The 12521-nt window shown below is 31.7% G+C and overlaps 1 protein-coding gene across 3 annotated transcripts in view; it reads left to right on the forward strand.

Annotated features, from left to right (window-relative positions):
* LOC149079939 (uncharacterized) overlaps positions 1 to 11353 on the forward strand; it is a 45239-nt gene extending 33886 nt beyond the window's left edge. For 2 of the 3 annotated variants that reach the window (XM_089238829.1, XM_089238831.1), the window contains 5 exons: positions 3615 to 3737; positions 6528 to 7065; positions 7746 to 7804; positions 8355 to 8578; positions 11027 to 11353. In XM_089238829.1, coding sequence (XP_089094955.1) covers positions 3615 to 3737; positions 6528 to 7065; positions 7746 to 7804; positions 8355 to 8547 — 913 coding nt within the window. In that variant the 3' untranslated portion in view covers positions 8548 to 8578; positions 11027 to 11353. Of the gene's footprint in view, positions 1 to 3614; positions 3738 to 6527; positions 7066 to 7745; positions 7805 to 8354; positions 8580 to 11026 lie in introns of those variants that run through there. The other variant, XM_089238830.1, reaches the window with a different exon arrangement.
* Positions 11354 to 12521: the final 1168 nt, after the last annotated feature.

Consider the following 12521-nt stretch of genomic DNA (forward strand, 5'->3'; position numbering starts at 1 on the left):
ATAAGTGTAAAATAGTTCTAAAATATTACTAATGATTAACTCATTTTTATTGCTTAACAACACTACTTTCCTACTCATTTACAAACATCTTAACAACATTCCCTATCCCCTCTTCCTTTTTTTCCCATATCTCTTAAATCCCTATATTTTGATGCCAGGATTTTTTTTTTGTTCTTTTTCAAGTTCATTTAAAAATAGTTTTACATTCAAAAAAGTTTATAAAAATGCTAAACAAACCAAAAAAAAATTAGGTTTCAGTCACAATTCTCTAAAGAAGCCAAACATGTTTTTTCTTCTTTCCCTTGGCTTAATGATATTTTCTGATGTTGGAAGAGACATTATTATGAAATCAGAAAATTTTTGTCGTCCTTAAACTTCAATTTAGCAAGCATGTGCAATAATTTTTGGGCACAGCACCTCTTTTCTAGTCGCCATGGCAACCTAGGATTTGTCAAGATGTGTTTTGTACTATGCATATTACATGTGTCTAGTCTAATCACACCTGCTCGTATTTCACACTTTGCCTCTAACACACGTGCGCATGTGAGAAAGAGATAGGTAAGATATATATAATTCTCTCTCTAATCTATACAATGGTATATACAGGGTATTTGTAAAGTGTTTTAAAAAAAATTACAGGGATGATAGCATGACACACACACCTATCAAGACGAACAATGTGGAAGAGATGTAAACTCCTATGACTCTTTATTCAAAATAAAAAAATACCATGAAGTCGTTTTGAGGCTAATTTAGCCCCCTTCAGAGGAAAAATATCTTCTACATTGTACTCAAATGGTATTTTTCCCCTTTATATTTTTAAAAGATTAACTACATTTACAATGAAACCCATGGTCGTAATTGGCGCAGTGTGTCAGAAAAGGGTAAACTAAATTGTTCATGTTGGAGTTTTAGCACTGAAAAAAAGAGACATAACAAAATAATAAGTTGGGCAATTCCATACAGATCAGTGAAAGTCTCAAAGGACATGCTCAAAGTGACGTCTAAGGATGTTGTTGCATTGTTCACATCAGTGAATGAAAGATTGACAGTCACTATCTTGTAGACTTCTGGTGTCATATTGATCTTGTCTGCTGCAACAAAGGTTCTTCCGACATGAATCAGCCAATCAGCTGCAACTGCCGATGTTGTGCTTCGTCTCACTAGAAATAGCATACGGCAAATGATTGATGACTGTTCTGGAGAAGTGCTGCTTCTCTGGTAGAGCAGAAATGACATCAGAAGTGTGGACTTGTGCTTGTTGGACGTGTTATTAAGTTTCGTTTTTCTGGCACTCCGAGTGAATTTTGACCATAGGTTCCATTGTAAATATTGTTTGTCTCGATGGGTACTATCAACCTCTCTAATTTTTTCTGTATAGTTTATGAACACTCTTTATATTCTTCCACCAACTTGATTTAGACAAAGGAAAAAAATCTTTCTCAAACACTTGTCTCACTTCCTCATTTTCAAAATGTTAACCAAAGGAAGTTACCACACTCAGCAACTTTCTCCAGCTGAAAGATAAGTTACATTCCAGTCAGACAAGGTTGGACTAAGATCTCAGTCTCCCGATGATGTTGTGTTAAGTAATTTTTGATTAGATGAGCATGAAATTGATACTTGTTTGTGTCAAGCTTTATTATCACTTTTTGTTTTGTTTCTTTATATTATTATTCTGTAATAATTTATTGGCAATTTGCCTGTTGTGGCCTTTGAGTATAATAACAAATACTAATATAGTGAACCTACTAATAACTGATAGGCATATTAATTTTTGGTTCCCCTACCAAATATAGAAAGAGATTGCCTTTTGAGTGAAAAAAAGTAAAACCACATAGTTATACCCAAAATATGGTGAGAACGACAGCTGTACATGTTTCAGAACTATATGAAGTTCCTTGTTCAGTAGCATAGAAAACAAAAGACACAAAATGGCAAAAAATAACTTCCATTATATGAGGATATTTTGTACCTTTTGCCATGTTGCTTTACTCATGTTCATTCTCAACAAATACAGTTTTTCCCCCAAAAATAAGCCCTAGCATGATTTGTCAGGATGCTTGTAATATAAGCCCTACTCTGAAAATAAGTCATAGTTAAAATCATCAGCCATGCGGACTCATTTTTCCATCCATTGCTGTATTCGATGAGTGCATTGAATTTTAATTAAAATACTATTAATATCTGTGTGTGGATAAATCGGAAAGGGAAATTTTACAGAAGAGCTGTTTTCTTCTTTTTTTTATTTTGGGTTTCTATGTAGTTTGCTAATTTTGTGAAGTGAATATCTCTGTTATTTATTGAAATAAGGAGAGTACTATACCTATGTGTAACAGAAGTACAGGAAATTAGTAATGTTATCCCAATATTGACAAATGCACATAGTGCCCTTTACCTTCGGCATACAGATACGTAAAATACGTAAATTTTATTACTTTGTTTTACCATCTGTTTATTAAATTAAGATAAATGACTATTGATCAAATAACTGTAAATACTGAAATGTGTGCCTTAGATCAGTAGTTCTCAACCTTTGGAAGCTCACGGCCCAGTTGTGTTTTTTTTTTTTTTTCGAGTGAAAGGCTTGGTCATAAACATGACTGTGGGAAATAAATGGGGAAGAATTGATAGATGAATCACTCGCGTCCTGGTTTGACTGATGCCAGGGCCCGGTGGTTGAGAAACACTGCCTTAGATGAGAGGTAAGATCCACACCTCCAGAGTAAGGATTTATGCAAGAATGACTCTCTCTCAAGATCATGATATTGTAGGTATATCAAGGTATTGAAAGCAGGGCCGTCTTAATGCATGGTGGCCTATCCAGGGATCAAATCAGTCACAACTGTACTATCAATGCACTAGGAGCAGGCCCCATAGACAAGAAATGCTCATTTTACAAGAGCTTTTGTACTGAACATAAGAGATTAAGGCCAATGGTTCTCGATAAATGGAGTCGTAAGAAATTCAAGACAAAATTTTTAGATATTTGCAGATATATAATTCATTTCGATTTTTGTGCATCATAAAAATGAAACATAACCTGAAAATAAGCCCTAATGCATCTTTTGGATTGAAAATTAATATAAGACGAAGTCTTATTTTTAGGGAAACATAGTATGTCTACTTTTCTTTCAACGATTAATTTTACCATTGGAAAATCTGCTAAAATGCAAGGTACTTTTGAGGCCCTTTTTTTAATGCTGCTTGGAGCAACTGCTTGCCTGCTTTCCTGAAACTAGCACTGATCTGTTTCTCGTTATTCATAACAAATGTCGATCCAAAGCAGAGGTCTTTAACTTTTTCCTAGAACTTTATTCACAAATACTACCTGTACCGATCATCAAGAGAAGAGCACCCTTGCGGCAAGTTTGAAATGCACGAAATCTGAACGATTTCTTCAGTCCTTGAATGCAATTTGTGCAAGATGTTCAATTGGAACATTGATCAAATGCTCGCAAGCACGAAATCTCACCGTAGTGCTCGCGAGCAATGGGTTGAAGATGCCTGACCCAAAGTATGATACAATATTTGAAAGCAATAAATCTTGAAATGAGATTTTTTATTCAATTGAATTTACAAACTGCTAATTTATTCATTAAATTTATTTATAGGAGGGAGCAAATTTTAGGTATTGGCAATAGCAGCAAAATTAACAGCCGGAAATTTAACAAACCATTTTTAAAGAATCAATTTCGAAAGAAGAGCAACTCTAAGGGTAACACTGAATTGAGCAGGTATTATTTCTCAAGTATTATCTTTGGTTTATTTTTAAATCAGTGTTTGAAGCAATAGGTTGAATTGAAACATGTCAAGCTTTTGTGGCATTTGGGTAGTAACATTATGATAGAAGGATTTCAGGTTTTTTTTTGCCAAGTTTCATCATTTTATCCACACCAATTATGAGCACATTCAGGAGACAGTGATTGAATGACACAATCTTAGGCTTGAACTGCTTCATTGTGATTGTTTAAGAACACTTTTGCTACAATTAATCTCCACTATAGTAACAATAAGTGGTCTCAGCTTATTGGTCTTACCTTCCTTTTAGAAATTTCAAAAAAAACATTTTCTCAGCAGTCTTGTTTCCTAAGCTAATCCATAGAATCCTGTATTGTTACCAGTCTGTTTCTGTGTGTCCTCTTAAAAAACGACTTAGTTTTCTTTAAGAAAACATTTTCCTGTTTAATTTTATCCATTAAATGTGATCTTTTGTTATAAATTATATTTCTTCATTCCCTGCATGTTTCGATAACCTATCTGTCCTGTTTACTAGGTGTGTATCTTGGCTTACTAAAACATAGGCTATTCAGACTGATTTGGTCCTTTCATATTTTAAATTTGATATCATTCCTTGACAACTCATCAGTTTTCTTTTCCATTTAAGTTTTCTTTTCATACTCAATACTTGAGTCAAATTAAAAGTAAAATATTTGGGGATTTTATATCCCCCACACTGGAGTTTCTTAAATGAAGTCACCATCTATCGATGGTCATCCCAAGCTCGGTAGGTAAAGAACTTGTTTCTGACATTTTATGTCCAGATTCAAACGAGTGGACTTTGACGGTAACCTTTATAGTGGAAGAAGAGCATCTTGTCACTTGGACGCAAAAAATTACTATGTTCCAGGATATCTGGCATTCAGGACATGTCAAGCAGTGGTGCCAAAGTGTGCTGGAGCTCCATCATGCAAAAACTATGTTCCTCTATGTGACAGAGCAGAAATGATGTCAGCATTGAGGACTTGTGCTTGTTGGATATGTTCCTCAGTTTTGCTTTTCTAACACTCATAGAGTGAATTTCAATCATAGGTTCCATTGTAAATTTTCATCTTAATGGGTACTGTCACCCTTCTAATTTTTTTTTAACAGTTTACAAACACTCAGTATAAAATATGATTTAATGTTTTAGTGTAAATCTCAAATAATTTTTTCAAAGTCTTTTGTCGTCTTTAATTTTTTTTCCATCATTTTTTTCAAGCTGGAGCAGCAAGATTTCAAAGTTTTGTTAAAAGCAATTATTATTTTTTAATTATTAGACACCATCTGAAAAAAAAATGAAGTAATACCATACAACAGAGAATTAAATGAAAGAACTAGAAAATATGGTTACTGCCCAGAATGCTCTGAAATTTTTAGTAAATGAAATATATTAAATGTGCCGGACATGTTTTGCACACTTTTTATGTATGACCCTGAAATTATTAATTATTTTTCAATATGTTCAACCATGTTTGAAAATTTTCACTATCAAAATTTCTAAATAGCTTATCAACAGTCTGCTAGTACTGGAATACTCACTTTATGTGTTATCTACCTACTAAATCTGTTCTGCACATCACTTTGTTTATACAGGGTGTCCTGTAAGTTACAGGACACCATGCACTGCCATTATATCATCAACCGTCTGTCGTAGAGGTATGTGGGTAAAACATTTTTTTCGCATTAACTCTGAAAAACCGTTTTACCCACATTTAACGCTGTTCTTTCCTCTTCATAATATTTCTATGAATATTACACTTAGAAACAGAATTTCTTTTTTTTTTGTTGGCGTCAGGCAAGATAAGGCAACAACTTTCTAATTGGAAGTTAGAGCACAAGCATTAACTCTGAAAAACCATTTTACCCACATTTAACGCTGTTCTTTCCTAAATTTCCTCAAATTTCGAATTCTATATAATATTTCTGTGAATATTACACTTAGAAACATGGAATTTCTTTTTTTTTCTTTTTTTTTGTTGGCATTAGGCGAGATAAGGCAACAACTTTCTAATTGGAAGTTGGAGCACATGGGGGACCGTATAAAAATTTAGATTTTTATTTTGTTACACATTGTATTTTCACTTTCAAAACTGATACAGGGTAATTTTTGAATACCTGTTGAGCATTTTTAAGTTGTAATCATACCTGTACAATGGACAGTTGATCGGCTAAAGGCTGTGCTATAGTATTTACAGGACACCCTGTATATTGAATACTTTCTTCGACATGAGACTTTTATTTCACGTTTTTTTATTTAAAAGTAACAAAAACCATGTCAAATTCTAACATGTAATGGGTATAACAATTTTTATTTCATTAATTTATTTTCATCTGCTTAGTTTCTTTGTCATTATTGAATACTTTTTTGCATGTTGAGTACATGCCTATGTACATGGACTTAATTACATTTTGTTGTAATATATATATTAGTATATGCATGCATGAAATGCTTATGACACTATAAAAATTATCAAATGACCAAGAGAATCACTTAAAATTAGAACATGTAAACATAATCTAACATAGAGCCAGTAATGTTTTTTAAAGGTACTGCTACCATGGTGAAAACAGTAAAATGTGCTAATGCTTTTCAGATGGATTTATTGTGTGAAAAAAAAATAATAGTAAAAATTTTCCAGCCTTTTTTGGAAATGAAAATTATGTTGTGTGGTTTCAGAAATTTTCATTTTTTTTCTGGTTTGTAGGAAATTTTTAATAAATTCTATTTATTAATTATGCAAAAACTATTATTTTTCCTTTTGTAGTGCAACAACCTCCACAAAAGTTATTTTAAATAGTGGCATATCATCATTCCATGGATCTGCTAAAGCTCGTATTAGGCGAGCCAAAACTGCTAGATCACGAGACCATGTGCCTGAAAAGTTCTGTTATTGTGTGCCTTCTAACATTCCTTGTACTGATCTCAGAAAAAGTAGGTTGTCATCATCTCTAGATTGTGAAACACAAACAGAAATACGTGAAACAGAAAAAACCAAGAGTGTTCTGAAGCCTGTTTGTGAAAGAACTTGTCAACAAATTGCACAAAATTATCAATCTCCAGATGAATTTTTAATGCAAGCTACAGGTTCAGCTGAAGCTGATATTAAGAGCTCATCTGTTAATTTCTTTTGCACCTGTTCTGGAAAATGTTCTACATGTTGTCTTGCTCATGGGTTTCCAGAGATGAATGGTAATATTGAAGAAACTGCTTCAACTTTTTCTTTCAGTCATAGGATCATTTCTACCAAATCAAAGTCATATTCTCACTGTGAAAGGGAAGCAAAATCGAAGTTATCTTTCTCTGTGAGTAATTGTGTTTCTTTTTTTTTTTTTTTGTACTTTGAATTTTTTTACAACAAAAATAGAATTTTTTACATTGCTGCGTGTAACAATTCATGAAAAATATCAAAAATATAAAAAAAATTTCAGTTTTTACCCAATATATTGAATTAAGGCTTTTACAAATTGTGAGTGCATTAATACCATGAAGACAACTTTTTCTGACTGAAAGCATTGTTTTTTTTACTATGCATTAAGATCTTATTGTCTTTCCTTGCATACTGCATTCAGTTCTCTACATAAAACTCGTCTCTCTCTGTCAATCTACAAGTGAATTTTTTAAAATAATTTTTTGGATATTTACTCATAGCCATTTTAAACTTATGCCCTTGAGTTCATAATGGTGGGCCACTGATGTATGTGTTTCGTATTTGAAAATTTTTTAACAATACATATGTGAAGAAATTCTCAATTTATTTTTTTGCTTGTTTTACCGTGAAACAGCTGATTGGTGCTGTAATACTTACCTCATAGAAAGATACTTCTTATTTACAGTATCCTGTCTAAAAACCAGTTCATAATATAAAAACTCAATCTCGATCATTAATTACATTTTGAAAAAAAAATGCAAAAATTATGATAATTAAATAGTCTCTTTCATACTCTAGTAAATGTTTATGTATTTGATTTTAAATGTGTTTCAGGATTCAAGCAGTTCGGATGTGACATACAGTAGTGGTGATGAAGCTCAGAATGGGGATTGGTATATATTGTTTTAAGTTGTAATTTATTCAAAATCATACTGAATACTTGAAAAATCTATTGCTCTCAAACTTCCATTTCAAATCTAAAATAAAAGTGGACTTTACTTTGACAACTTGAATTTTCGGTTAACCGGTCCAGTGTTTCTGATGTAATATTATGTCAGGAGTTGAATGGAAGAAATAAAAACACCATTCTTCACTGCTATTATTATGCCACATGTGTGCATTTAACAAAGCAATCCTACAACCAGTTTGAAATCCAAACACACACAAAAAAAATTAAACTAGAAATCTCATTTCTTCCTTACCATGCATAAATGTAATCATATCTTCCTCTTTTGGCTAATTACTTCTCAGGGAAACCTGAAATACAAATCCTCCCAAATATTTAAATGAAATGTAACATACAAGGGGTTAACTGAAATTAATATCAATCATGGAAGTGATCTTGAAGTTTAACTGTAGATGCTTTATTTTCCGTGTATTTTCAGTTTTTCTAATTTTTCTCATCTCATGCTGCTGATTATAACAAATTTTTTTTTTTCATAGGCACTCTCATCATATCAAACGATGTCCAAGTGCTCATTCCATTCTTACTAGCTCTGATGATTTGTTATCTGAAGAGGAGAACACAAGTGAACATTCCAGTGGCCAGTATACTACTGGGGAGCTTTGTTCCAGTTTGTCTAATCCAGATGTTTCCCAAAATCATGGAAGAAATCATCAAAATCATAATTCTTGAATGAAAAATTAGTAGAGCTTCAATGAATTAGGTTAATATGCTTGGTTTGTTTTTTTTAAGCAATCAAAATCGGACACTTTTTCACAGTCATTTCCATTTAACATTTTTTTTTTTTCATTACTAAGCCAATTAAATTTTTTTTTTTTTCTAAAACACATTATTGTTCTCTTATTTGAACAACACTTCCGTTTTGGTAATGCCATGTATAATCCTCCAGACCACGTTGCTCAGTATTTTTAAATTTCAAACACTTTTTTAGGCCATTTTTAAATGGTGTCAGGAGCATTTTTTTCATTAAAATGATATTTTACTGAAAACCTAATAACTTTTAATTTTTGAAAATATTGACATAATTTAAAAACCATTATATTCAGTTTAGTTAGAACTTAACAAAATTTTGGTAGTAGGTACTTTTTTATTTAACCTTTAAAAAAAATTTTAAATACTTTTCACTGTGCAAAAAATTTCAGTTGAAAGGGAATGAGGCTTGCCTTTTCATAATTTTTTCTTGTTTCTTGGATAGATATCTTACAGTAGTACATATTTTTATGGGCTTTTTGCAATGTTATTTTTTTTTTTTGTATTGATTTTTCTTTATTTTTACATTTCTTTCCTTTCCCCCCCCCCCCAGCCACTTTGTTGGGCAGTTTGCCTGTTGCAGCTTCTGATTTTTTATTTGATAACCCTGTGAATAAAAGTTTCCTCAGTATTATCTTCCCTAGCATTAGTGATATACAAATCAGTCTTCTGAAGTAAAGATCATGTGTGAACGGAGAGGATGTGGTTTGAAGAGTGAAAAAAAAATGTTCTACAGGGTAATTCAAAAATAATCACTGAGTTTAAAAAAATGTAACTTGAAACGTATAAATTTTGTACTGTTTAATAGTAAATGAAGTAATGAATAGTAATGAAGAAGCAGAGGTTAAATTTTTATTCCCACACATTCAATATTCCAAAAGTGTTGACATCTTCAGTGCAACGAGCATACCAAAGAAAATATAGAGCACAGTTGCTGTCCCATCAGATGAGAGCCTCCAAGGTCTCTTGATCTTACTGTTTGTGACCCCCATTTTCCCTTTGCGGTTTCATTAAAGACACTGTGTGCGTGCCTCCACTGCCAGCTCCTTTGAATGAGCTCAAGAACCGAATTACCACCACATTTATAAACATCAATAGCGACGTGCGGTATCATGGATGAATTGGACTTTTGTGTAGCTGTGTGCCATGTAACAAAATGATATACTTATGAGTAGTGGGAAAAAAACTTAATGCCTCCTCTGCTTATGAGGCATTATTCATTTTTCTATCTGTAATACTTTTTGAAATATACTACTTTGAAATCTGATGATCATTTTTGAATTTCCCTGTATATATAAAAAAGTGGGGGAAGGGTAGTATAATGTGGTTGATAACAAAGAAAAAACCTATTCCAATCATTTTTTCCCCTCGTCTTCTAAATTTTAGCAAAAATGCCAGGTTTGAAGATTTATTGTTGGTATCGCCAAAATTTGTTTCAAAAACTCATAAGTAAAGCGGATAAGCCAATTTTGAGATGAAGTATCACCGAAACCAGATGGGTATCAGTCATGAAATATACGATACAAGTTTCCACCTGTGAGAGAATTATCTCTTGAGAATTTCTGCCCTCTTTCAGATATTCTACTTTACATTTTCATTACAAGTCATGTTTGAAAATTTATATTTGAAAAAAAAAATTGTCTGAGAATTCATACTTCTCATGAGTAAAAATAGTAGGAAATTTTTTTTTGAAGTCTCACTTCCAATTCAATTCGAATTTTTGTGTCAAAAATGCAATGTTTACACACAGCAAACTACACTGCAAAGTGAAATTTTTTAAAGTATTTTTAAGCCATTTTTCTAACATATCACAGAGTAGTACTTACTACCAAAATTTAGTTTAGTTTTTGATAAATATAATGGCTCTTCAATCAAAATAAAATATTTCTAATATCTTCAAAAAAGTAGTTATTAGAGAGAGTTTTCAGTAAAACACTTTTTTTTCCCTTTAAAAAATGCTTCTGATAACATTTAGAAGTGGCCACCAAAATAATACATAGGATTTAAAAAGTTTTTACTCCCTGTTTTAAATACTAAGTATGCTGGTAAATTGACTGACAACAAAATGGAAAATTTTTTAATTGGTCTGGATAATTTCATGTGGATTTTGACCCAATTGTTTGAAAAAAATTCAAATTTTAAAAATATTCTATACAATAAATTATTGTTCATAGTTGTGTACATAATATTTTGCATAAGTGGGAGGATTCATCATTTTGTTTTCTTAATAAAGATGAGAAAATGTTTTTTCCTCAGTTCAAAAAAAAATAATCTTAACTCAAGTGTGTTTCACTGTCCCCTGCACATTCCTGATTGTTTATTTTTGCATACATTTCTAACTGCATTTTCTTTGTGAATTCAACTGAGAAAGCTTTTCTTGATAGAACTTCTATTCTTACAGGAAGAAAACTGGATGATATACTATTGATCTGTTTTTTGTTGTTGTTGTTTTTTTCTTACAAAAACATTCCAAAGAAGAGTTTTACCATATGCTGCAACCTCATCTTGAACATATTTGATGTATTTGTGCTGTCGTATATATTTTTTGATACCGTGTCTGTTTGTACAATATATACACATGTACATAATTTTTCAAGTGATATTGGTTTTTATGTTGTTATTCATTTTTTGTGAAACTTAATGCACTGTCTGTAATAAAACCTATATTTTATAGTTGAAATGGGAAAATGGGTTTTTTGGAATTAAAATATTACTTTCGGATCTATCAAATTTTTTTTTCATTGTCTCAAGACCTTGAATGAATGTTGTAAAAATTCTCACTCTCTCTCCAGCAGGAATTTATTCTTTATTTCAGGCAGTGTTTTAGTGATTCTTGAATTATTTTTTATCAAAAGATTTTTGCTTTTGTTATATAATCAAACAAAATAACCAACTTTATCCTACTATTAAACCATAAGGAAAAATGTTTTACAACAAGGCTTCAACTGATCAAAAAATTTCTGTTGTGAAAATTCCCACAATAGTATTTTCTCTAAGGAGGAGTTATTTTTCCTCAAGATTGTTCTGCGACGTACATAGTAATTGGTATTATTCTGCTTTTATGCCATTAAAAAGTGATTGGTGATGTGGATACCTTGAAATATAAAGACCACAACAGGCAATATGGCTGAAAAAAGATACCCATAAAAAATTTGGATGTCAATTACATCAAAATATTAGCAATTATCATGAAAAAACTAATAACTATGATAAGACAACCATGGGTAATGTTATATTTTATCTAAGTATGGATAGCTTCTTGATTTATCCCAATAATTAGATAGTTTAATTTAACATAGATATATGTAAATATATAAATGAGATACAATGAACCCCCCCCCCCATTATATTGTACATGTCGGAAGACATGCAAAACCACCAAAATTTGTACATTCAAGTGATACCAATTGACATCAATATTCATAGATGAATCCCCATAGTTGGATTTCAGAAACTGGAGGAAAATATAAAATATTTGTGACTACATTCTTGGTTACTTTTAGAATAAGATTCAGTCTGATTGAAGAAATTGAAATCTGAATCATAGTGTTCAATATCCTCTTCCAATTACTCACTAGGAACTCAAAATGCCAAATAACATTCCACATTTTTATTACATTGTGGAAGAATTTAAACTGTCTGAAACATCTACAAAATAATGTGTTGCATTTAAAATACTGTTGTAACAACTGTTCCATTATAACGGCTGTTACGAAAGGTCCCAATTTTTTTTCTATTACCACATTATTTTCTATCTAATATAGTGATCATCAAATATCCTTCAATCCATTGCAACGACCAAACTCAGCTCAACCTCCCTTTTTTTGTTGTTTTTTTGCAAAGAAATTGATAAAATCTGTCATTAAGTGCATTTAACACCTTTGAAAAGACAAAGC

Source organism: Pholcus phalangioides, unplaced genomic scaffold, assembly GCF_987345545.1.
Source record: "Pholcus phalangioides strain wild (caught in Gottingen) unplaced genomic scaffold, Ppha-v1.0 ptg000011l_1, whole genome shotgun sequence".
Lineage (NCBI taxonomy): Eukaryota > Metazoa > Arthropoda > Arachnida > Araneae > Pholcidae > Pholcus > Pholcus phalangioides.